This window comes from Fukomys damarensis, unplaced genomic scaffold (genome assembly GCF_012274545.1).
Source record: "Fukomys damarensis isolate Sample0158 unplaced genomic scaffold, DMR_v1.0_HiC HiC_scaffold_36, whole genome shotgun sequence".
Taxonomy (NCBI): domain Eukaryota; kingdom Metazoa; phylum Chordata; class Mammalia; order Rodentia; family Bathyergidae; genus Fukomys; species Fukomys damarensis.
The window spans coordinates 46600295-46625842 of record NW_022900948.1 but is presented as its reverse complement, the minus strand read 5'-3'; the positions used below and the strand labels follow the sequence as shown (position 1 = coordinate 46625842).

Sequence of the window (25548 nt, the reverse complement as noted above, 5' to 3'; positions counted from 1 at the left end):
TGTCTGCCCCCGGTGGCCTTCCCTGTGGGCCTCAGGTGTTTATGGAGCTGGGGCCAAGGTCATGTCCACAGACGAGCACGAGCTGGGGGACGGGAAATACGCACAGACCCACACACGGGACAGGTGCGAGGTCCTCCGTCTTTCCCAGGGAAGGCCGCTCCTGGTACCCACAGTGCACGTGTGCAGGGTACTGCCAGCCTGGGAGCAGAGGCAGGTGGTACAGGCAGAGGGCTGGCAGGGCTGGCACCTGGCGGGTGCTGGGTACACTGTGTCTGGCTCTTTTGCCAGGGTCTGCGGTCACCTTCAGAACAGACACGCCTTGTCCCCAGCTCTAAGTGCCTCGAGCGCAGCAGGGGGAGTGGGTGGGGGACCCCGTGTGACTTCTCATACACGGCTGTGAGTCCCTGGGCCCTGCGTGGCTGACCTGTTCTCCAGGACCTCTGAGCTCACCACTGACCTGCCCTGGGGGCTGGGAGCAGCACAGGCTGTGAGGCCCAGGAGAGGACGAGAGGCTCTGGGTGGTGAGGGGTGGGCAAGGGGCTCTGGCCCAGCCTGGAGGGCTGCACTGAAGGAATGCCTGGCCACAGCCATGGCCGGAGCAAGGAGCCTGGGGCCCAGCCAGGCAGAGAGAGGCAGAGGGGGCAGAAGAGCTGGAGCTTGTGAGGAGGGACCTGACCACAGAGGTGAGGGCAGTGCGAAGTCCCCACTCAGGTTTTCTGGGAATGGTGTCTCTTGAAAACCACACAGGTCACGCAGTGACCACATGCCACGAGCCACGTGTCAAGAGTGCTCCTTTCAGGAGCTGGCGGGCTCGGGGTCACCTCTGTGGTCACTTGGGGTCTCTCCAGCCCTCTTCAGACGTGGGGACAGCAGCTGGCCAGGTGGATCCCGAGGCCACCCAGGTCCACAACCTCACAGGCTGGGCCCGGCTAGGCTCTATGCCATCCGGGAGCCTGGGCCTCCAGGGCAGCCTCAAGCCCTGTGCCACCCTGTGGTGTCCCTGGATCCCGCGGGGATCTCGGGTCCCAGGCCTGAGTCTGTGCGCGCAGCTGCCTGACCCATAGGCAGGGCTTCTCCACACACAAGGGATAGCAGGAAGCTGGGGACAGCGGGAGGGTGGAGGGGACATGGGGAAGAGCAGGGAGGGGCTCTGAACAGGAAATGCTGTGTGATCTGGGTTGTGACAGCTCCTGGGATGGTGCGATGGGTGCTACAGGAAGTCCTTGTGAATCGGGGCACAGGGGTGGGTGCTGGGATCCTCACCGTGGGGCTGTTGGAGGAGACGGAGGAGGGACGGAGAGGAGGGTAGTGGGCAGCAGGCAGAGTGAAAACGAGGCCTCCTTTTTAAGGATCATTCGTCTTTAATGTGCTATTCTAAAAAGAGAGGAATTTTTTTCAGCGTTCTGCAGTTTTCTTTGTAGACGTCCTTCACTTTCTTGTTTCCGTTAACTTGTAAGTATTTCATTTTTCTTCGTGCTATTGTGAATGGTGGTACTTTCCCCTAACATCTCTCTCGGTGGGTTCATTTTTAGTGTACAGGACACTATTGATTTCTGTGTACATGCTATACACACGGGTACGTCCCCAAATTTGGAGATAACTCCTACGAGTCTTTTGGTGCATTTGGGGATCCTCTATGTAGAAGCTCATGTCATCTGCAAGCAATGATAACTTGACTTTAGCATTTCTAAACACATTCCTTTTTCCCCTTTTCCAGCTTAATTGCTTTTGCTAATACTGTGTTGAACAGGAGTGACAATCATGGACATCCTTGTCTTATTCCCGATTTGACAGGGAAAGCTTTCAGGTTTTCTTCATTTAATATGATTCTGGCAGTCAATTCGTTATAAATGAGTTTATCAGACTGAGCTATCATCTCCCTAGACTTCATTTCCCGTGTTTTTATGAGGAAAGGATGGTGGGTTTTGTGAAAGGCTTCATCTTCATTGGTGGGGATGATCATGTGACTTAGGTACGTTGAACCATCCTTGCATCCCTGGGGTGAAGCCTACTTGGTCATGATGCATGGTCCTTTCAATGATTTGTTGCCTTCTGCTTCACGATATCTTAAGGACTTTTGCATCTGTATTCATTAAAGAGATTAGTCTAGAGTTCTTCTTTTTGTTTGTTTGTTTGTTCATCTGATTTTGGAATCAAGGCAATGCAAACTTCCAAGAATGCCAGGAATGACCTTAGCAGCACTCCCTCCCTTAAGTTTCATACACAGACTTGAGGAATATTGGTATCAGAATTCTTTTTTTTTTTTTTTTTGTTTTTTGAGACAGGGTCTCACTATGCAGTTGAGACTGACCTGGAACTCACTATGTAGCTCAGGCTGGTCTCAAACTCACAGCGATCCTCCTGCCTCAGCCTCCTGAGTGCTGGGATCACAGGCATGTGCCACCACGCCCGGCCAGTATCAGAATTCTTGAAGCCTTGTGGAATTCAGCATCAAACCCATCCAGACCTGGCTTCTTCTTAGTGGGTTATTACTGCTTTGACTCCATTGTTCCTTGTTGGTTTATTCAGTTTTTTATACTTGTTGGTTGAATCTTGGTGATTCATCTATCTCTAGGAATTGGTCTATCTCAATAAACTGAATTCTCCAGCTCATTGGTGTGGAGGTTTGTGATACTGTTCTTAACAATTTTTTTTTTTTTTTGCAGTATACATTTTGGTTTTTTTCTCTTTCATTTCTAATTGCAGTGATTTGAGTCTTTTCCTTTATTTGGGGGGCATTGTTTTTTGATTGTTTTATTTTGTTTAAATTCCATAACATTTTGTCTGCTGTATTTTTTTGTTTGTTTGTTTTTGAAGGCCAACACTTAGATTCTTTAACTCTTTGTGGTATTTTTCTTTTTGTTTTTGTTTTTGGTGTCAGTTTCACTGATATCTGCTTTGATCTTTGTAACTTTCTTCTTTGTACTTAATCTGGCTTTGGAGTGTTCTCGTTTTTTTAGCGGGAACTTGTAGTGCATTGTTAAGTCAAGTATTTGGTCTCTTGCTGTTTTTGTGATGTTAACGTGCACAGCTACAGATTTCCATCTTGGGACTGCCTTTGTTGAGCCCCATACATTCCAGTATATTTTACTGGCACTATCATGTAGTTCTAGAAACTGTCCTGTTTTCTCTTTGATTTTTTTCCTCTATCCCATTGCTTACTTAAGTGTATACTGTTTAGTCCCTGTGTATTTGTAGAATTTCTGTTTTCCTTTTGTTGTTTCTTTTGATGGTGACTCCTAATTACATTGCACTATGGTCTGATAATATGCCCGGTATAATTTCAATTCCTTGACATTTACTTATCGTCGATTTCTTGGCTAGCATGTGGTCTATTTAGAAGAAAGTTGCAGGTGGTGCTGATAGGATGTGTATTCTGTTGTAGTTGGGTGAAACATGGCAAATATCTATGAAGGCCACTTGCTTGAAAGTTTTGTTCAAATCTGGAATTTCTTTGTTGATTTTCTGCATGTATTTGATCAATTTGTGATAGTGGGGTATTGAGACCCCCACAATAACTGTGTTTATGCTTACCTGATCTCTTCTGTCCAGCAGCTGACTTTACGAAATTGGGGCACTGTTGTTTGGTGCATGTATGCTAATAATCATCATCTCTCCCTGTTGCATCGTACCCTCAATCCATGCGTAGTGACCTGCTTTGCCTCTTTTCATCAGCTTTGGCTTGAATTCCACTTGTCCTAATTTAAGGCAGCTTCACCTGCTCTTCATCGGGATCCTGTTGAATGGAACATGGTTTTCCACCCACTGATTTTTCGTTGATGAGCTTCTTTTAAGCGTAGATGTGTTTCTTGCTTACCACATATTGTTGGATTTTATTCCTTGTTCCGTTCTGCCAGTCTGTGTCCTTCGATCAAGGAGTTGAGACCATTCACATTGAGAGTTTTTGCTGAAGGGTACTGACTTCTTCCTGTCACTGCCTTCCTGTACTGCTGTTGATTGACTATGTCTCCCTTCTACTTAACTGTTTGCCCTTTTCCATGTGTTTATGCTAAGAGACTTTTTGAAATGTCAGCTTTGTTCTCCTCTCTAGGGTATCCTTGAGAATGTGTTGGAGTGCTGGTTTGGTGGTCATGAATTTCTTTAGGTGCTCTTTATCATGAAAGTATCTTATTTCTCCATCAATTTGGAAAGATGCTTGTGCAGGAGATATCAGCCTGGGTTGGAAACTGTCTTCTTTCAGGGATGGAGATGCTTCAGGGATGGAGATGCTTCACTCCACACTCTCCTGGCCAGTCTTGTGTGGAAGAGTCTGCTATAACTAGGGGAGTTTTCCTTCATTAGTGATGCATTGCTTTTCTGTCAGAGCTTTCAAGATTCTGTTCTTGACTTCTAGAAGTTTGACTATGATGCGTTGTAGAGAAGTTCTTTTCTGCTTGTGGCTATTGGGGTTCTATAGACTTTACTTACCTGTATGTGAAATGTTTTTGTGTTATGTTCATTGTTCTTGCCTATCATTTTCATAAACAGGTTTTGTAATGCCATTTATGTTCTCTTCTCATTTTCCAATGCTTTTAATTCATCTCACTGTAGTCTTCTTTACATCATCTAGGACCTGCTGGATCTACTCTATTTTCCATGTTCTCTGATTGTTTTTAAGGTATCTCTCATTAATTGATCACTGACAATAGCCTTATCTCCCGCCATGTCCCATGGATCAGCTTTGAGGAAGTTGAGAGGTCGAGGAGGCATTCTTTTGCTTGTCTCAGGTTTCTATTTTTGTGTGTTTGTGTGTCTGTCTTGTGTGGAGGCTTGCAGGGTTTTTTGTATGCGAAAGTTGTTACTGGTGTGAAGTCCTCCTTCATTAATGTGTCCTTTTCATTGGTGTCCTCTGGGCATAGCTAACTACTGGCCTTTAACCTCTGTCCATGAATCCAACCACGTCTATAGACATTAAAAGGGAGATTGCAGTGTGTTCAGCCAAGTATCCAGTTCTCCTGCAATGGGCCACCTTACGTATTAAGGACACCAAGGCAATCTAAATATTGGCATCTCAAGACAACCAACGAATAGCAATAGGCATGTGACCTTGGGTATAGTAATAAAAGTAGCATCAACTATAGTATTAAGGACAAAATGAATATCAACAATTCCTGAGGACCAATAAAGTTTATTTCTACTTTTAAACTTTTATTTTTATTTATTTATTTATTGTGTGTGTGTGTGTGTGTGTGTGTGTGTGTGTGTGTGTGCCCATGTATGTGTCTTTTATTAGGAACTGAATTCAGGACTTGCAGACTGACCTACATCCCAGCCCTTTTAAAGGGGTTTGTTTGTTTCTTTGGTTGTTTTCTTTTGAGATAGTGTCTTACTAACCCACTGAATTTCCCTGCTGGACTCAAACATTCCATCCTCCTACATCAGCCTCCCAGAGATCTGGGATTACAGATGTGCTCCACCATGTCTGGTTTCCACCCCATTTGTAGTATTTTATTTTGAGACAGGGTTTCACTTACTTTCCCAAGCTGGCCTCAAACTTCTAATTATCTTGTCTCAGCCTCCCAAGTGGCTGGGATTATAGGCATATATTTGTCTACATTATAAGGAGTTTTTCACAACATTTAAAACCATTATGTGCAACGACCATCTCATGACACAAGATGGTGGCTTGCCCATCCACAGCTTTGGGAAGACAATCGATGAAAGCTGTGTTACTGGGGCTTTCCCCACCACTTAGGATCTTGTAGATTCCAAGTCGTATTCAGGAATTCAGCACTAAGTAAGAGTAGCTGCAAAGAGATCAAGCATGCAGTGTGAAAGGGAGAAGACCAGAGGAAAAGTGACAGCCCAGGACCAGCAGGACTTTGCCACTTCATGCCTCGTAGGGACTGCGGCCTAGCTTTGCCTTAGGCAGGAGTCCTCTGGGAATCCTTGCTCCTTTGCTATGGTGTTTCCCTGTCTGGAAAGACTTGAGACTGCAGCCAGTGAGGCTCCACTGGGCCTTTGCATATGCTCTCCTGCCCCCTGCAGCTGGGTCCCTGCTTCCCTTGAATCCTTGTTCCGTGGTTTTCACCCCAAAGGCGCCACCACTTTACCAGAGGCCTGGTAAGCATGCATCCAGCTAAGGACCCTGGATGAGGCCGGGTGAGAGTCGGTCAGGACGAGAGTGCTAATTCCTGCCAACAAAAGACCCCACCCTCAACTGCTCCAGACAGGGCTCCTCTTCTCTAAGATGAGGACTGTGCTGTGGACTTTGTGGAGGCTGCAGACTGACCAAGGTGATGGGTTGGGGTTGGTCCAAATACCTGTTTCTGTTAAGAATGACCTATGGCCTCTCCTTCCCCGGGTCTTATCCCAGGAGCAAAGACAAAGACCAGATGTGGAGAGTTGGGGTTTTATTTAGGAAGAGTCAAGGAGAAGCAGCCCCGGGGGCCCAAACCTATGACCAAATGGGACCAGACATGAACACTAGAATCCAAAGGCGATGGACATCTGACGTGCTTGGGAGAGATCTGCCCGGGACATGGGAGCAGACTCAGAGTCGTCTGCAGCAGGCACAGGGCTCATCTGCTGGTGCACAGTGGGCAGCGCCTGGTAGGTCAGGGTCCAGAACTGTAGAAACTTGGTCCTCAGGTGCTCCTTCATGGAGCTGCTGTCTAGCGTGCTGGTGATGTCCAGGTAGTTGCCTTTCTCCGTGGTGTAGGGGTACCAGTGAGTGGGTACAGCAGAGTGGCCCACGTTGGGGTCCCTGCACAGTGAAGAACGCTAAGGCTCAGGGAGGTTAAGCAACCTGTCCAACACCTCCCTGCTGTTGAATGATGGAACTGGACTAGAACCCAGGGGATCCAGGGCCATAGTAGTAGGTCCTTTAGCCTGCTGCCTTGGGCCCCAGCCTTGAGTCCATGCCTTACCCACTGCGGGCAAAGTTGGTCCAGTAGGCGATCATGGCCTTGGAGAGGGTCCTGTCTTGAGGCTGGTACAACTCGGGCTTAGTGAAAGGCTCTCCGTACAAATAGGCCATTTCAACAGCATGGTTGGCCCCCAGCCATTTGGGAGAGCCTGGATCCCGAGAGGGCAGAGAAAACTGGTAGAAGTAGGTCCTGCCACTCCTGAGGGGAGGAAACACAGCCTGGGTTAGGAGCTGGCTACCTGGGACTGCCTGGCCAGAGATGGGTCCTGACAGGGTACCGACCAAGACTCATGGGAAACTGAGGTGCTGAAACCTGGCAGAGGGAAAGTGGACACCCAAGCTCTCTGACTGTACAATTTCACTTGTGCTTTTACCTCACCTGGACAAGCGTTTGTGCCATTTTAGCCTATGAGCTACCAAAGCCACCGCCATACAGAGAATTAGGAGGCACCTTCCTTCCTCCTGTGATTCAGTGTCCACAAAGGTTTGTATTTTCTCCACATGCCTTCACACCTTATCTCTACGCAGGTTTCCCTTCAGTGGGGAAGCTCGGACCTCATGAGTTCCTTTGTTGGCCATGGCAGGTAGGCGCACCGCCCTAGAAGATCCCTGCCCCAGGAAGCCACACCCTTCCCACACCCTCACTTGGCAGTGGCTCTGTGCTGGGCCAGGGATGTCTCCGTGGGAATCAGGAAGAGAACGTCGGTCTCCAGGTCCACCACGGTCTTCTTCTTGGTCTCCTGGGATGGGTCCTGAGCCCAACGCTCGGTGTAGACGTCAAAGGCGGCCCGGGCGCCATCCAGCCCCTTGCTCGTGGTGAACCCACTGACCAGCCAGTAGAAGTCCTCCCTGCAGGGACCGAGCAGGCACCAGACTGTGCCCCTACAGCCACCAGGAGGCCGTCTGTGTACCCAGCTAACACAGCGCCACCTTCCTCAGTCTCCCCTGTGCTGATGGCTTCTGCCCCAGGCAGCTCCTCCTCAGCTGTGCCAAGCACATGCTGCCCATGGGTCCTGGACCCCTGCTTACACTGTGGTGTCCTTGTTGGACTCCTGGATGGTTGGCACATCGACAACAGCAAGAAAGTAGCCATCCATGCTATTGGAGCCTGATAAATAGTCGATGTCAGCAGTGTTGGAGAACAGGTTGACAGGCTCATCGGGGATGAAGTCTCCATCGATGACAGGGCGAAGGCCCAGATAGTGAAATGAAGGATCTGGGAGAGAGGGAGCAGGTTCCTGAGCCTCCAGCACTTCGGGCCCTCCCTTTATATCCAGAGCTCATCTACTTCCTTCTTGGGCCTAGACCACCGCTTCTCAAGCCCGGCCTGAGGCCTCAGGCCTGGAGAGTCCTACCCCGGGCAGGGCTGGCCTGTAGCGTGGGGTTCGGCTGCGTCCCTGCTCCAGCCCACCACATGCCTGTGGCTCCCTTCTCCCCCGGTGACCATCCTAAATGTGTCCGGAAGCTGTGACGCGGCCCCACATGGAGAGCACACTGCTTAGGGCTCAGGGCTGTCCCTCCTTCCCCTTCTTGTGTTCTCCCTGGACTTGACCAAAGGCACGGAAGACCTTCAGCCTCAGAGAAGAGTTGCCCTCTCCCATGGTTTGGGGTCTCCTTTGGAATCCATCCACTGTGGGTGGCCGGTATCTCACTGGGACCCTCTGCTGGCCCCAGAGCACCAGGTACCTGGGTTGGGCAGGTGGGGCCCCAGCTTTCCCCAGGTCCCACAAAGCTTTTCTACAGCAGGCCCCAAACAATATCGGTTGGCAGGGCCAGGAGCTCGGCACAGGGATGCAAAGCTCAGCATGCACCAGTCCCGAGTTTGATCCCCAACAGCATGAACAGGAAAAAAAATAAGGGAGTTGCATTGGGGCCATAGCATTTGCTTCAGTTTTTCTTTCTCAACAAATACAATTTAGTGCCCATTCTGTAAGATGCCAATGAGCGGGCACATCTGGCTAAAGAGACAGAGCAAGAGGGAGCTGCACTGCTGTGCTGGCATCTGGCATTTCTAGGGTCTCCGCTGGGTCCTGCTGGCAAGGCCTCCATTACTGCAGGTGGTGAGTAGAGTTTACAGGATTAACGAGCGGGGGAAGCCCAGAAGATTGTATCACAAGCACCTGGCTGTTTCTGAGTTTGGGAATTCCCCGAAAAGCAGGAAAAGGGGCTGCAAGGCTGTGTACCGTCTGGGGCCTGATAGGGACCGTGTGTGCATCAGCTTCTACAGCAGACACTCAAGGCTGAAGGACGAGAGGAGCAGAAACAGGGACAGCTTCTTTCCCCTATTACTTGGGGTCCTGCTAGGCCTGCCAGCAAGCTGCTGGGCACCCAGAAGTTAGTAATAGGCCTGGGCCCTGGCCCCAGCACGTTCCTCTCTCCTATAGGTGCCTGGCCTACCCCCGGAGTGGCTTCCTGGCTCCAGAAATTCTAGAGCCCCAACCTGAAACCCTCACTCACATTCCTCTTTACTGAAGGGAACGTGATAGGCCAAAGTCAGGGCCCGGGGGTCTGTAATCTTCAGACACTGGGCCAGCCTGGCGGTATCGTCCGTGGGGCAGCCCACCTTCTCAGCGACCTGGGGACGGGTGCAGGTGGGTGGTTAGGTGAGGCCAGGGAGCAGGCACTGCATGGCTCATGGGGTAGGACAGAGAGTGAGGACCGGGAAGGGCCCCCCGGGCGGCTGTCAGACTCCTCCCTGCCCACCCCGTCCCCTCCGCTTACCCTTTGGGCCCAGAAGAGTGGGTTGCGCTGGATAGCCCAGGGGCTCAGTGCCACACCGCTCTGGCTAATGGCTCTCCGGATGAGGCCTTTGTTGTAGGGGGACAGGGTCTGCGACAGCCAGGAGTCCTGTCACCCGGCTGCACCAGGCTGAGCACACCCCAGCCCGTCCGCTTAGTCTCCTCTCCGGCTTCCATCTTCCCCGGCCTCCCTGGCTCCATCCCCACCTTGGGGTCAGGCCCTTCCCTCTGGGGAGCCCCAGACCTGCAGGGAGACGCTGGCACCCCCAGCTGATTCCCCAAAGATGGTGATGTTGTTGGGGTCCCCCCCAAAGGCCGCGATGTTCCTCTTCACCCAGGCAATGGCCATGTGCTGATCCCGAAGGCCGTAGTTCCCTGGGGGCAGAGCAGGACAGGGGTGGTCATCCAGGCCCAGAGCTGGGCTGCATGATGAGCCGAGCCTGCACCCCGTGGGCACCAGTCACACCCGCTGTGCCAGCCCCAGAGCACCCAGGGCACCTGGCAGGTTGGCATCCCCGGTGCTGAGGAAGCCCAAGGTGCTGACGCGGTAGTTGAAGGTGACCACGATGACATTGCCACGGGTGGCCATCTCCTCCCCGTCCTCACTGCTAGAGCCCTTCCAGAAGGCACCGCCATAGATCCAGATCATCACAGGCAGGTCCTGGGACACTGAGGTGGGGAGCAGGGTGGTGACCCCCAGATGCCTGCCCTGTGTCTCCCAACCAATGCTCTGTGTGTCTCCTTGCAGCGGGCACCCTGCCCCCCACTCCAGGTAGAGGATCAGTGGTAGGAACACCCAGCCCCACATCTGGGCTGAATTCAGGGGCTTCTGATCTACAGCCCCCAGCACCCCCCTCTGCAGGGCCCCGGCTCCTGCTTGGGGATTCCCGCAGGGTTCGGGGCCAGACCTTGATCCCTGCCCTGGGGAACCCAGATGTTGAGGTAGAGGCAGTCTTGGTCCCCAAAGACGCTGTCTTCTGTGAAGGTTGTCTGCATGCATGCTGTCTGGAGGTCCGTGGCCTTCAGGGTCCCTGCAGGAGGCAGGAGTGCATGGCGTGAGGGTGTGGCTGCCCTCAGCACCCACGCACAGACGCCCAGCAGACCTGTGCTCACCTTGCCAGCCAGGATGCCGCTGCGGGTTCTCCAGGGTCTTGGCGGTGGCAAAGGGGATGCCCTTGAAGACGTCCACAGAGTCAACGCCCACAAGGCTGAGCTTCTTGTTGACACCTTCCACGAACCCTCCTTCTGTGTACACCGGGCCCAGCTAGGGTGAGACACTGCAGGGTCAGGGACTGTGGGCCTGGGCAGCCTGGGTGGTGACCTAAACGCGTGCCAGGGCCTCCCAGAGACCGCCTCAGAGGAACGGGAGACAAGGCAGGAGTGGCCTGTTGTCCACAGTGGGGGAGGGTTGGGCTCCTGCTCCCGAACCCCAGCCCTGTTTCCTGGTCACTGCATCCCACCCTGGTGTCTTGCTTTCTGATTCTAGGGAAATTTGGACCAACCCATGTTCCCAGTCAGCAGGGCACAGGCCCGTGTTCTGGCTGGGGACTGAGCATGTGTCCTTGTGGGGTCTGGGCCCAGACGGCCACCATCTCTACATGACTGTTGTTATTCTGTCACTTGGTCCTCTTGCCCTGGCAGGTAAGTGGAGGGTGCTGCACGGGGCCTGGCTGAGTGGTGCGGCCTCAATGCACACCCCAGGGAGGAACACTGCACACAGGGTGAGGTTTGCTCCTTCTAGGAGGTACCCGTATGAAAGTTTCCCCAGGAGCCACACCCCCGGCTTGGGCTACAGCAGGTCTCTGAGTCCTGTTTGGGAACAGGAACTGGCTGCTGTGTGATGCTGGCAAATCCACTTCTGTGCCCTGGGCACCTGCTTCCTTCTGTAGAATGGGGACAAGATGAGGTCACTGAGGGTTACAGATAGGATCACTATCGATTGCAAATAGGACTTCACCGTGCCTTGGGCAGTTGAATTTCATACCAACAGGGGATCTTGTGCCAATATACTGCAGGAGAAGCATCAACGCCACCACCTGCACTTGGTGGCTATGAAGTCAAACTCAGCTGGGACCTGTGCTGGACATCACAGGAGTGAGAGGAGCCAGGCAGAGGCTGCGCAGGGTCCGTGCCCAGGCCACGATGGATCCCTGAAGGGGTCTTGCTCAGCTCCCGCTCTCTGCCTCCGACTCACTGTCCTCCCTCCTCGAGGCCCTGTCCCCACAGTTCCCAGAGCACCTGCAGCACAAACAGACCAGGCAAAGCCACAGCACCGGGCATTCCGTGAGCCCCTCTTACCTTTGCGGCACTGGCCACGGCCAAGCAGCAGGCGAGGCCCACGACGGTGAGCTCCAGGCGACCCATGCTGAGTGTCTGCCCCCGGTGGCCTTCCCCGTGGGCCTCAGGTATTTATGGAGCTGGGGCCAAGGTCATGTCCACAGACAAGCACGAGCTGAGGGACAGGAAATACGCACAGAGCCACACACGGGACAGGTGCGAGGTCCTCCGTCTTTCCCAGGGAAGGCCGCTCCTGGTACCCACAGTGCACGTGTGCAGGGTACTGCCAGCCTGGGAGCAGAGGCAGGTGGTACAGGCAGAGGGCTGGCAGGGCTGGCACCTGGCGGGTGCTGGGTACACTGTGTCTGGCTCTTTTGCCAGGGTCTGCGGTCACCTTCAGAACAGACACGCCTTGTCCCCAGCTCTAAGTGCCTCGAGCGCAGCAGGGGGAGTGGGTGGGGGACCCCGTGTGACTTCTCATACACGGCTGTGAGTCCCTGGGCCCTGCGTGGCTGACCTGTTCTCCAGGACCTCTGAGCTCACCACTGACCTGCCCTGGGGGCTGGGAGCAGCACAGGCTGTGAGGCCCAGGAGAGGACGAGAGGCTCTGGGTGGTGAGGGGTGGGCAAGGGGCTCTGGCCCAGCCTGGAGGGCTGCACTGAAGGAATGCCTGGCCACAGCCATGGCCGGAGCAAGGAGCCTGGGGCTCAGCCAGGCAGAGAGAGGCAGAGGGGGCAGAAGAGCTGGAGCTTGTGAGGAGGGAACTGACCACAGAGGTGAGGGCAGTGCGAAGTCCCCACTCAGGTTTTCTGGGAGTGGTGTCTCTTGAAAACCACAAATGTCATGCAGTGACCACATGCCACAAGCCACGTGTCAAGAGTTCTCCTTTCAGTAGCTGGCGGGCTTGGGGTCACCTAACTGTGGCCACTCAGGGTCCCCACTGCACAGCCCTTTTCCATGGTTGGGACAGCAGCTGGCAGGGTGGAACCTGAGACTACCAAGCCCACAGCCCCTCAGGCTGGCCCCTGCAAGACTCTGTAAATCTAGGAGCCTGGGCCTTCAGGTACCATAACCCCTGTGCCACTCTGCTGTGTCCCCAGAACCCACAGGGATCTCGGGACCAAGCCCTGAGTCCGTGTGCAGCTGCCTGACCCAGAGGCAGGGCTTCTCCACACACAAGGGATGGCAGGAGGCTACGGACAGGGAGAAGACCGGGAGGAGAGGGCTGAACAGGAAGCACTAAGGTGAGCTGGGCATGTGACAGCTCTGGGGATTATGAGATGGGTGCTGTAGGAAGTCCTTGTGAATTGGGGTGCGGGGTGTCATATGCTGGGATCCTCACTGCAGAGCTGTTGGAGGAGCTGAGGAAGGGCTGAGGGAGGATGGAGGGCAGAAGGGAAAAAGAGTAGTGCCTTTTTAATATCTATTTTTAATTTTTTTATTTGTTGCATATCTGTTATTAATGACTGACCCCAGGGCTTTGACACTGAGCTACATTCCCAAGCATTTAAATTATTTTTTTCTCAATTTTGTGATCAGTTCTTTCTAATTTGCTAAGTAGCCCAAACTTCCAGTCCTCTTGCCTCAGTTTCCAGAATGCTGTGAATGCTGTGATTACAGGTATACGCTAGTACATCTCACTACTAAATACATTCTTATTGTGAAAATGTTACATGTATGTTAAAAGGAGAAAGATAATTGTTATGCTAGTGTCATCATAGGCAGGAAAAAATGTAAAATCAGAAGTTTTTCAATTGGATAGTAAATGTATGAACTCTTTTTTTTTTAGCACCCCCACACACACCCTTAACTAAATGAACATCTTCAGCTCAGTGTATTCAAAAGCCCCTGCAGGGACAACAGTTGACCTTTTAAGTCAAGTGTCCTGGTGTAGACCTTGTGTGTCCCAAACTGTGCTGAGGCTTGGTCCCTGCCCTCACTCCTGGCCAGTGGTGGCACCATTAAAAGGCAGGGCCTTGCAGAGCTTAGGCCACTGCAAGTACCCTCAGAAGGGACGTCAGAACCCAGGGCTTCCCCTCTCCCCTTTCACTTCCTCTTCCAGTGTCTTCCTTCTGCCACCATGTCCTGTGCCCCCACAAGCCTGAAGCCACTGGCCAAGTGTTCGGGAACTGATACTTCTGAATCTGGGATCCAAATCAAACCTTTCCTCTTTGACTATCCCAAGTATTCTGTCACAGTGCCAGGAAGCTGACAAAGGAAGGCAGGCCCCTAAGGGAGATGGCTGCCTAGGGCAGGAAATGCACAGCAGGAGCCTGGGCAGCCAGGGGCCCAGGAAAGAAGCCAGGTAGAGCAGAGAGCTGGGTCCAAGGCCTTCAGGAGCTGTCCTTGGGCCACCCACCACCAAAGACAGACAAAGTGGACATCAAGAGAAACCCTACAACTGACTGCATCCCATCTCAGAGGTCGTCCCAGCTGGGGCGTGGGGAAGGCCCCTGGTCATCCCAGTCATTGCTAGTGCACATGACAGACAGCCCTCATTATAGGGTTTGACTTGAAATTTTAACATTTTACCATGGTGTGAAAGTACAGCCATACAACCACTGGGTTTTTCACTTTCTTCTTTACAATGATCAATAAATATGAGCTATTCAGCACTTTAAGAGAAACAGATTCTGTGCTTGATGGTTTGGCCCAACCCCATGCTAGCACAAGTACTTGGTTTACATTCAAGGTGAGGCCAGTTGTACTAAATGCATTTTCCACAGATGTTAATGATGGGTTACCGGAGAGGAGGTGGAACCCCATTGGAAGCTGAGGAATGCCTGCATTTTGAAAACGGACAAAAGAGGAAATGGGTATTTTCTTGCCTTCCCTGTCCCACTGATATCTCAGGGTAATCAAAGGGATGAGGAGGAAGAGTCCTCCATAGCACTGCAACAACGGAATTCTAACAACTACTGCTTTGTAGTCCGTAAAGAAGTATTGGATCCAGGTGATTATCTATGGCCAGTAACAACTGCCAGATAGAAGACTAATGGGTGAGGCCCATACCAGACATCAAGCAGACACCCTGCATCTCTAGGCCAGAGGCACCACCTAGGCATAGGCCTTGGGCCTTGTTATGGTTTGTGTTTAGATGTCCCTCCAAGCTTCACACAGACAAGATGGGACTTTCTTTTTCAGAGGTAGTTGAATCTGGAACATGTGATGCTGGGGATAAGGGTGCATGATTATCAACCTACTACATGTGAGTGATTAGTTTGGCACCATCCTAATCCCAGTAGTCTGGATGGGACAAAAAAGGCAGACACACTTGGTGAAGATCTCTCGTAACCTTTGCTAACTGGTGTGTGCCATGCTTCTCCTCTGCAAAATTTGTTTGCCAGCCCTGTCTTACAGCCAGCTGAAGCATCTATAAACTGTAAGCCAAATAAACCCCTTCCTTTTACACTTTGGATGTTGGCTTTTTTGTCTCAGCAATAAGAGAAAAGTAACTAACACAGAAATTTAGTACCAGGAGTGGGGTCATTGCTGTGACATTACCTGATCATGTGGCTAAAGTCTTTGGAACTGGCTTGTGGGAAGGGGGAGAATTAGGAAAGACCTGGAGATGTAGGCTTACAGCAGCAGCACTGAAACACCTTAGGCTGTTTTGTATGGGAGCTTCTGGGCAGAGGCCAGTAAAGATCAGGCTCAGGTTTCTGCTGGGAAGGACTGCATTGGCTGCTGGACTCCAGATGTGTGTTATGGCTTGACAGAAAGTTTGTCTGCATTTTGCTAATGCTCACTTTGCCAAAAGATTCAGAACTGCCAGCTGAAGACCTGGAATGCCTTAGGCCGTTCTGTATGGGGGATTCTGGTCAGAGCCCAAACCAGGAAACTTGTAAATAACAGGCTAGGCAGAATTCTGCTTTAAAAAGGACTGCATTGGCTGTTGGACTCCAAATGATGTTATGGCTTGGCAGAAAGTTTGTCTACATTTTATTCATGTCCAGAGACTTTGCCTGAGACTGAGATTATGGGTGATGTACTAATTAATTTTGCAGAAGAAATTTCAAGGCAATTGAATATTGAGGCAGTGGCACAGCTACTGTTGGGGGCATTCAGACAGATCTATGTTGAAAATCAAAAGCAAAGAGCCCAGGAGAATGACTTAAAATGTTTTTAGTTTGGCCAGAAACGAAGTACCAGTAAAGCTTTGGATTACAAAGATACAGCAGATGAGATCTTGATTGCTGAGAAGGAACAGAGTAGAAAAGACAACCTGAGGGCATCACAGGAAGCAGCAGGACTCCACCCTTTGCAGCCTCAGAGTTGTAAAGGTGAAAGAATTTGCTTTGACCCAGAGCACCACGTTCCAGAATGGTGGCAGCCTAGGGAAGTTGTTCCAAAACAGCAGTGGCCTAGGGAAATTATTGCAGTATGGTGGTGGCTTAGAGAATTTGTTCCTCAGGATTGGGTTCAGGGTGTTCAGCAATCCAGGCATTCTACAGCCGAGAGGGAAGACTACTACTGCTCCAGCTGGCAGCAGACCTTTGCATCATCCATGTGGCACTGGTTTAAGGTACATGCAAAATGGAAGAGTTGTGGGGACAGGAAGACCTCCACCAGATTTCAGGTCTGGGAGGTCAAACAGGGTGCCCCTGAGAAGGCAGTGTGTGAAGCTATGAGTGCAATGCCAAAGATGCAGTGGAGACCCCAGTAGTTTGGAGAAGCCAGGAACATGGACTGCTGAACTAAAGTACGAGGGAACAGAGGTGGCCCAACAAGTAAGCCATGGGAGCTACAACCACCAGAGGTGGCACAGGATTGGTGCCACCCAAGCCCTTTGGTGTTGACTCGCCACAGATTTCCTCAGAACTGTGGAATATGTTTGGCCTGCTGGATTTTGGACTTACTTTGGTCCCATCCCTTTGAATCCGTTTGTACCTTTTGGAACAGTTACATTATCCTGTGTTTGACTTCATTTGTACAGGGGCTCGCAGCTAAGAGTTTGCTTTGAATCCCAGAGATTTTGGACTTGGGACTTTTTCAATAATGCCAAAACTATTAGGATTTTGGCAAGTCTTAGAGATGGATTAAATGCTTTTTTGCATAGAGTATGTGTGAGTTTTGGGGAACCAAGGGAAGAACGATATGGTTTGTGTTTAACAGTCACCCAAATCCTCATGCAGAGGTGAGACTTTCTTTTTCAGAGGTAGTTGAATCTGGAACGTCTGGTGGGGGCTAAAGATATAATTATAAGCCACCACACAATTAGTTTGATGCCACCCGAATCCTGGTAGTCTGAGTAAAAGAGGCAGAAAGATGCTGTTAAACTGTTACATTTGCTACCTTGTGCCATGTTGTTTTCCTCTGTAATGCCTGTTTGCTATCCTTTCCTTTGAACCAGCTATGAAACCTCTATGAACTGTGAGCTGAATAAACTCACTCCCTTTCCAACTTCGTGTTGGGTATTTTGTCTCACCGAGAAACATTAACACAGGGCAGAATGTGACCCAGGCTTCTCCAGTTCACAGGAAATCTGCAAAAAAGATGGGTATCAGCTGCCATCATGAGAAGCAGCCAGCTGAATCCAGAACGTGGACATTCTCTAAGGCAAATGGCTCTGTCTTCCTGTGCTGTCACTGTAGCAAGATCGGACACTTCACTGAAATCTATCTTGCTCACAGTTCTGGAGACCAACAGCCTGGCACCAGCTATGCTCAGCTTTGGGTGGGGGCCTTATGCCACCTCATCTCCTGGTAGAAAGCAGAAGGTAGAGGAGAGCCGTGCCTGACCCCTGATCCATAAGACAGACATTTCTGAGACCATCAGGGAAACATGAGTATGTAACAGAATCAGATAATATGGGAGTACTGGAAATTTTATTAATTGTGGTGGTCAATCTTGTATGTCAACTTCGCTGGACCACAGTGTCAGATATATGGTCTGTGAAGGTGTTTAAGGGTGGAGTTTAAAATTTTAAAGAATGGACTGACAAAAGTAAATCATCCTGCCATGGTGGGCTTCTGCTTGGGAAGGAACCCACCAGCACACAGCTCCTCCCACGCCCCTGCAGACCTTGGACTTGCACCTCCGCAACTGTGCAAGGTGATAAATCCTATAACTGTATATATTCTAATATTGTAGTTGTTCTCTGGAGAACCCTAACTAGAACAGGTGTAGTAACAGCACTGTTATAGTTAAGAAAAAGTTCTCAGGTCTTAGAGGTTGGGAAGTATGGGGTTTCCTTAGAGCAAGGCCAGCAAAACAAAGACAAAATAAAAACATGGGCGCATAGACAGCACAATACTGGCAAAACCTAGCAACTACTGGAGCCAGCTAATGGATACATGAGCTTCATAAAAATACTCAGGACTTCCGTGTACGTTTGACATTTTTCATAACAAAAAGCTTTTTTTCCAAAAGGAGGGTTTCTAGGAAAGGAATTGCTGTACTTTCCAAGATTTGGGAAGCCCTTCCTGTATGGCAGGCCTTAGGTGCCCACCCCATGCTCTGGGTGGGTAAAGCCTAGCTGCAGGGGGTGTCGGGGGTCCTTGCCTCAGCACCTTCCTCAGATTTGCACAGGAACCAAGGCCTCCAGCATTCTGATCTTGTGTTGGGAAGAGGTTTCCCAGGAACCCAGCCAGCAGGTGGGGGCTAGCCTGAGGCTTTTGGCTTTGAGATTAGTGGCCAGTTTGTATACTGAGCTTCTGGGAGGCTTCAGAGTCACACAGACAAGCAGGCAAATGGCCCATCTGTGGCTCGGTGTCCTACAGGAAGTGGTGCTGCTGCCCCGTGGGGAGCACAGGAGGAACCTGCACAGAAATGCATGCCCAGGAGGCAGGCTGGGCAGGCACACAGGAGTCTCTGCTTCCACGCTGGGAAGCGATGGGACAACAGGACCTGCTTCCAGGGAGCCCCCGAAGGTGTCCACTCATGTAAATCAGGGATGAGCACAGCCCAGGTCACTCCCAGTGTCCTTGTCTCACCCAGCTGGAGAAGTGTACAGGCCTCATCCCCAAACAAGGAAAAGGAGCAACGGAGGTGCTTCAGGAACCCCAAAGCAAGAGGAAACTGCCCTGTGGCCCCAACCTGTGAGCCAAGACACCAAGACTGCTTGCAAGACTGACTTAATAGGATAGTTCCGGCTGGGCCTGGCCTCTGCAGTAATCCCAAAGGATGGGATCCAAAACCAAGCGCAGACTTTGGCCACCAGTGACCATGGGCGGAGATGGCTGTACCAAGCTATACCACCTCCACCTCTACTCTCGGTAGGCGCAGCCCAAGGTCCTGAGCCTGGGTGGGCCATGGATGCACGGAGCCTGGGATGTCCCCAAGCACCCAGGGGACAGGGTGAACTGAGACGCGGGTTGCAGCCAGGCCTGGGCCTGCTTTGCTGGGACTCTGGCTTTGCACAGAGGCCTCCCACAGTGGCTGGCAGTAGGAGCCATGGATTTCCTTGGCTCTGCACGAGGCTGGGCACCAGTCTCCCCGCTCATCCCAAGGAGCGAAGGCCTGTTCACACGTAGTCCAGGATCTCCGTCTCCATCTCATTCTCGCTCCCATCCGAGGGCTTGAAGTCTTCCTCCTCCTCTTCCTCCTCCTCCTCCTCTTCCTCCTCCTCCCCGGACTCAAACATCAGCTGCTCTTTTGCACGGTCAGCCTTGGTCGGGCTGGAGAAGAGAGCTGGGCCAGGAGGAAACAAGGTCGTGTGTGTCCCAGGGCAGGCTTTCCAGGTGGCCCCAAACAGGCTGGAGGGCTCCTGGGGAACCCTTTCCAATGACAGGTGCCTGAGCCCCGGTGCTGGAGAAGCTGCTCCAGGAAGTGAGAAGGGAAGGGACTAGAAGCTGCAGTCTCGGCCCCAGCCTCAGACAGCAGCCGCTTCCCTCTGTACACCTGCTGTCTCAGACCCCTGGACCCAGGGCCTCCCTGGGCAGCCAGGATGTGGCTACCAGGCTGGGCCACAGCTCCCAAGGCCTCCCACCCGCTGAGGGCAGGGCAAGAGGATCTCCCAGGCAGCACCTCAGGAGCACGTTCCTGGCCTCCCTCACCCTGCGCAGCTCTCACCTGGCCTCTTGGAGCGGATGGTCTGCCGGATCATGAGGGACATGGTGTCCCTTAGGTCATCGCTGGTCTTCGGGAGGCACCAGCCGTCCCGTTCTGTGCACACGTTCTCCGCCCCGTCATTGCGGTGAATGATCTTCTGCAAACTGCAGGCAGGAGGTTGGGTGTGGGATACGAGATTCTATGGGAGCCTTGGTTCCCAGTGGGCAGTATGGCAGAGGTGCTATGGTGCTGAGAAAAGCAGCGCTGAGCGATGTCTTAGAGGGAGCTGTGCGGCCCCAGCTGGCTCCTTGGGATCCCCAAACTGCCCCAAGATAGGTAGTAACCAATCACATCTTTCTGGGAAGTCACTGTCGTCCCCAGATTTTAAGCTGCATCTGATGCGCTGCCTGACCTCTACCCCGATGCCTGCCCTTGCAACTCTTTAAACATCATTAGGAGGCCAGGAATTTAGCTCAATGGTGCCACCACCTGCCTTATAAGTGGAAGGTTCTGAGTTCGGTCCCTGCTACCCCCCGCAAAATAAATCACTAGGAACAAGAGGATGAAAAGGGCCCAGGATTCTGACTGGTCACAGCAAGTGTGTCATGGACTCTCGTGTGAGCAACCACGGAGGGAGGAGAAGCAAAGGTGCCGCAGTAAGGAGGATGCCTGCGGCCACCCGGGTTAACTCCTCCAGGGAGAACACCAGTGCCCAGAGCTGTCCACGTGCAGCAGCTCCGTGGGCAGCACCCGGCGCCCGGGCCAGGTGTTCTTGCTGACACGAGGTGTGAGAGCTCCAGAAAATACTGATTCTGGCCAATTTCTTAGCCCTGCCCAGACTCCCCAGGGCCCCTTCCGTACATACTCTTCCACATTCAAATCACACAGCTGGTAGAACATCTGTCGATAGGGCGGCAGGGCCCCCTCCCGGAAGATGTAGACCGAGTCCTGGAGGAAGAGCAGGGTGGTTAGCGAGCCTGGGCAGGCCGTGTCGGAAAGGCGCATGGGGCGGGCTCCCGTGGGGGTCTCAGGAGCTGGCTGGTCCCCGGGACCAGGGCACACACGCAAGCCTAGCCTGGGGACCAGATGTGGAAGAAGCAATCCTGACGGCTCCCAGGAGGCTGGGAGGGGAGATGAGGCAGCCAGGCCCTCAGGGGCCTTGGGAAGACCACTTGCCTACAGCATGGAGATGGCTGTGGTGCTCACATTCTGCCCCCACCTCCCCTGGCAGGGCCTCTAGGGTGGGGCTGACTGTCGGGGACGCATCTCCCCAGGGCAGGGGGCAGCGCGGAGCCCAAGTGTGGGAAGGTTCTGGAAAGTGCTGATCACAGCGGGGCAGTGTGGGGGCAGAGCTGAGCCTGTGAGGATCCATCCAGCACCCAGGGGGGCCCCAGCTGCGCCCCAGCTGCTCCGCTCTGGCTCCAAACTCACACACGCGCCTGTTCTGCATCATCCTGGTGGTGGCTGCGGGCCTCAGGAGGTCCGGGCTCAGGGGAGTGGCCACACGCAGTTGCTGGCACCCCCTCTCCCTTGTGAGCCCTGTCACCACCCCTCCACCCAGATGATCCGTGCTCTCCGGGACTCCGAGTGCTTGCACCCCGCGTTTCTGGAGGGCCCCACGCTGGGAGTGGTGAGAGGGCGCTGGGTGGGCCCAAAGCCCCACAGACTCATCCCTGTCCTCGGCCTCCAACTAGGCCAGGCCCGCACCCTGGGGTCTGGGGCACCCACCTTGAGCTTGTACTTGTTGGAGGCCAGTTTCCGGGGGCTGGCCGTCCCCGACGGGCCCAGGCCCTGCTTCAGGTCGCGCATGCTGATGAGCTGGGTGGCTGCATGGGGCAAGGGCAGCACTTGGTGAACAGGGCTGGGAACTCTGCCTTCCTGCACCCATCTCCCTCCACACAGGCAGGAATGGCCAGCAGGGCCCTCCAGCGCTGCCTGGGCGGCGCCTCTTTCCGCGCCCAGATGGGGCTGGGCACTTACGCGGCTTCTTGACAGTGATGGGGAGGCTGTAGTTGTAGGTGCTGCGCTTGGCTTTGACAGGCATGTCGCTGGAGCCATAACCTGCAGGCAAGGACAGGCGTCTGGAGCCAGGACCTGGTTCTCCACGCCAGCTCCCAGGGATGGGAGCTGGCTGTGGGCTGCACTGCAGTCCTAGGCTCAGACACACAGCAGGGCCTGGCTTGTGTCATGAGGTCACAGGCGGCTGTGACCTGGAAAACAGAAGGCCCACAATGCAGCCAGGACCAAGCTGGGGCCTTCATTTCTATGCTGCCATGTCCCACAGACTCCCGTGGGAGGGAGGGGCTTTCGTACCCCCATATACGCCCTCTTATTACAAAAGAGAAGCTACAAGTGGGAAAGCGCGAGGACAAAGGTAAAGCTTTTAGTAGTTCCTACCATATTTTATTCCACAACGGATTCGGAAATCGAGGACTTGGTAAATCTTGGCTTCTGGGTGTTTGCGGGGGTCATAGCCAAACCGTATCCACAGGCTTCTCCAGGGGCCTGTGATCTGGGAGCAGGAAAGGTGCACTGTGAGGCGGTGCCGGGGCCGGTCTGCCTGTGCCTGGACAGGGAGGGGCCAAGCCTCACAAGGAGGCAGCAGAGCCCAGAGTTGGGGACACCCTGGAGGTGAGGGGCGACAGCAGGAGCCTCCGCCATGGCCTCTAAGAGTATGCAATGTTGCTGCTGTCCTCATGGACAGACGCCTGCCCCCAGGGGCACTTCTGAAGGAATGTCTAAGACCGGTGCCAGGTGACACCAGGTGGCTGGCCCTCTGGAGTCTGGCAGGACTGCCCCTGCCACCTGTCGTCAATCCTCACAGTCACATCTTACACAGGCTCTCCTACCTCAGCAGGGCCACCTCATCCCCAGCCATCCTGGGTGGGGTCACAGTAGGAGCTGAGGTCCAGGCCCAGGCCCAGGCCCAGGCCGAGGTGGCACTGCTCTCACCAGGGGCGGCCCATGGCGCAGCGTGGGTAAAAAGGGGTCTGTGCCAACACCCCCGGGGAGGAGCAGAGGGCGTGCGGTGCAGTCTCACCCAGCGCCTGGTGCTCACAGAACATCATCCCAAAGCCACCCAGACACGGCCCAGAGCACTATGAGGAGGCTGTGGGAAACTCTGCGGACTCGGGCTGGAAACTTCCCAGATGGTTAATAAGATGTCTCAGGAGGCCAGATGGGGGGTGCCGGGCAGCAGGGCCACTGCCACCGCCTTGGCTCTAAGACGTCGCCTCGGGGTGGAGGCCCGGCTGGCACTTACCATGTAATAAGCCATGAAGGGAAGCAGGACTTTCAGCTTGTCCGGGTGGACACTAATGTTGGCCTTCACGGCATTGCGTGACCAGACAGGGCGGAGGTCAAACAGCTGGGGAGGGTGGAGGGCAGAGGCGGAGATGAGCACCAGCAGCTCGAGCCCCCCCGGGCCAAGGCCCCTGTGGGTCTTTCCGGAGGAGACTCGGGGAGAGCAGGGGCTTCAAAAGTATGGCCAGTGACTGTGACGCGAAGGACACGGCCCCAGCAGGAACAGGCCAGCCAGGAGCCCGAACAGCGCTGAGCTGAGACAGCACAAAGGCAGAGGGGTGCCCTGGCCAGGCAAAGACTGCAAAAGGCCGTGCCCACTGTCTCCCTGCCAGGTGACTGCTGGAAATGCAGCAAGACAGCCAGCCACAGGGTCTCTTTAGGACACAACCACTGGGGGAGCAGCGTGACTTCAGCTTAAGCAAGGCAGGCCGAGCCTCCACCCAGGTCAGCAGGGCATACCTCGCAGAGAGCCTGCTGTTCCTGCTAACGACGGGCACAACACACAGAGGCCCTCTGGCCCCACCTCTGTCCTTGTTGCAACTGTGGCCAGTGGGGAGGTATAGTGCCAGGTGACAGCCCCAGCTCTACCTGGGGTGAAAGTGCCAGGGCCTGGCGCACGGTCGGCTTGCCTTTGGTTTGTCTCAATGCTACCCAAGGGTTGCCAGGTGCCGGTGCTACAGTCCAATCACTTTCCAACAGTGCAGCCTTCAACACCCCCAGGGGTTGCTTAAGAATTTTAAGAGGCCCCTTCAGCCTTGGAATTCAGGATTTGTACTGGCATGGCCATCATACATGACAGTGGTAGGTGAACGCAAGCACTAATGACCCAGTTTCAGCAAAGCCAACCCCCAGGGACACAGGAAGGAGCGGCTAGGGGGCGGTGCGAGGTGCTGGCAGGGCAGGGACTCACCTTCCTCAGCTCCTCCTCCACCTCCTGGTCAATGGGGTTGGTGCAGGTCCTCTTCCACGTCTGGACCGCAGCCTCCAGCGGCTGCATGGGTACCTCATTGTCCTCGAAGTTGACAAAGATGGCATTGTGGGGGCGACGGGCCCTACTCAGGCCAATCAGGTTCTCACCTGAGATGGGGGGGTTGTTGTAGCCTTCCCTGGGGGCAGAGGAGACCACTGAGAGCAGGGGCCTGGCAGGGAGCCAGCGACCCACACTTGGGGGTCCCTTTCCCAGAAACAGGATGAGGGGAGGGTCTCGGAGGGGGCTGCTGGAGGACCCATGTTCTCAGGCTGCTGACCAAAGGACAGAGAGCCGTGACTGCCAGTGGCAGCTCCCAGAGGCCCTGGGGCAAGACCAGAGGGGGCCTGATACTGGCTCAGTAGCGCCATGGTCTAAGGTCATGGAGAACTGTTGCACGGGTCAACAGGACCGGCCTCTCCCCTCTCTCCAGGAGTGCAGGCACCCACCCGGCCAGTCCCCCCAGCCTGCAGGAAGCGCAGGCCCAGGACCCACGCGCAGCCTGACAGCCCAGAAACTGGTAAGAAGAGAAAGTGGCCTGGGGACCCTGGGATGGCCGGCCCCTCCTCTGTCCCTGCCCCAGACATTGGAAACAGCTGTCCACCGGCCACACACGGACTCCTGAGCTGCCACTCGGCACAGGGGGCAGCTGTGCAGAAGGGGCTCTACTTTCTTCTGTGTATCCTTGTTTTTGACTCAAGAAAGAAAACCAAAACATTTCAGAAATATGTAACTTTAAAAAAAGGGATCACCCCGCCACACCACACCCTTCTCAAAACTCCCATGCTGGGGCACCGCACACTGCGGTCCTTCCACAGCGGGCAGGCCACACCATGTGACCCTTTCCAGTTACAAGCTTCTGCAGCTGTTTTTTTCTCTAAGAAGCTCATTTCACTCTCACAAGCAGAACAGTTGGGGAGAGCAGGGGTGTGACAGACTCAACAGGCACAGGAGGCATCAAAAAGAAATGTGTGAGGCCCTTGGTGGCTTGTGAGCCACTTTTGGGACAATTGGGGAAAACGACTGAGGCCTAGCTTAGCGGGCATTCATCTCAGAAGCGCAGTCAAGTCTGCTCAGCACTGTGTGCCTGCTGTAGCCATGTTCACAGGCACAACTCCTGGGCTCCAGCCACCCTCCTGCCTCAGCCTCCCAAGTCGCTGGCACTGTAGGTATGCAGCCCCGCGCCCAGCTCTCCGTAAAGGCAGAGAACAGCATACCTTGGAAGAAGTGACCTAAGCCCACTGCTTCAGCCCAGGCAACCCCACACTTCTGGGGTCCCTGGCTTTGGGGCACCAGCTCCCAGCCCCTCCCCTGCATGTGCCTGGGATTCTGCCTGGGTCTCCGCCTTGCCCAGCTCTGGTTATCGTCCCTTGGTTTCAAACAGCAGCTCCTGGGGCTCCCTG

The 25548-nt window shown here is 53.7% G+C and overlaps 2 protein-coding genes across 3 annotated transcripts in view; both read right to left on the bottom strand.

Moving 5' to 3' along the window:
- Positions 1-6350: 6350 nt before the first annotated feature.
- On the bottom strand, positions 6351-12053 carry LOC104864460 (bile salt-activated lipase). Its single transcript, XM_010627426.2, has 11 exons — positions 11905-12053; positions 10720-10870; positions 10515-10637; positions 10105-10275; positions 9851-9981; positions 9590-9697; positions 9326-9443; positions 7898-8084; positions 7514-7717; positions 6870-7067; positions 6351-6706 (listed from the first exon to the last, which is right to left on the bottom strand). The coding sequence occupies exons 1-11, from the start codon at positions 11968-11970 to the stop codon at positions 6427-6429; spliced, it is 1737 nt and encodes a 578-aa protein (XP_010625728.1). The 5' UTR covers positions 11971-12053; the 3' UTR covers positions 6351-6426.
- Positions 12054-17673: 5620 nt separating this feature from the next.
- The window catches only part of Gtf3c5 (general transcription factor IIIC subunit 5), an 11508-nt gene continuing 3633 nt past the window's right edge, over positions 17674-25548 (bottom strand). The window contains exons 5-12 of one of the 2 annotated variants that reach the window (XM_033758962.1): positions 24089-24284; positions 23138-23242; positions 22273-22387; positions 21856-21936; positions 21604-21701; positions 20741-20823; positions 19897-20039; positions 17674-19515 (exon numbers count right to left, since the gene is read on the bottom strand). In XM_033758962.1, coding sequence (XP_033614853.1) covers positions 19349-19515; positions 19897-20039; positions 20741-20823; positions 21604-21701; positions 21856-21936; positions 22273-22387; positions 23138-23242; positions 24089-24284 — 988 coding nt within the window. In that variant the 3' untranslated portion in view covers positions 17674-19348. The remainder of the gene's footprint in view (positions 19516-19896; positions 20040-20740; positions 20824-21603; positions 21702-21855; positions 21937-22272; positions 22388-23137; positions 23243-24088; positions 24285-25548) is intronic. The other variant, XM_010627423.2, reaches the window with a different exon arrangement.

Coding starts and splice junctions, on each gene's coding strand:
- LOC104864460 (XM_010627426.2), bottom strand. CDS start 11,970: ATGGGTCGCCTGGAGCTCACCGTCGTGGGCCTCGCCTGCTGCTTGGCC. Junction 10,638..10,719: donor GCGGCATCCTGGCTGGCAAG/GTGAGCACAGGT, acceptor TGCCTCCTGCAG/GGACCCTGAAGGCCACGGAC. Junction 9,982..10,104: donor CGGGGATGCCAACCTGCCAG/GTGCCCTGGGTG, acceptor CTCTGCCCCCAG/GGAACTACGGCCTTCGGGAT.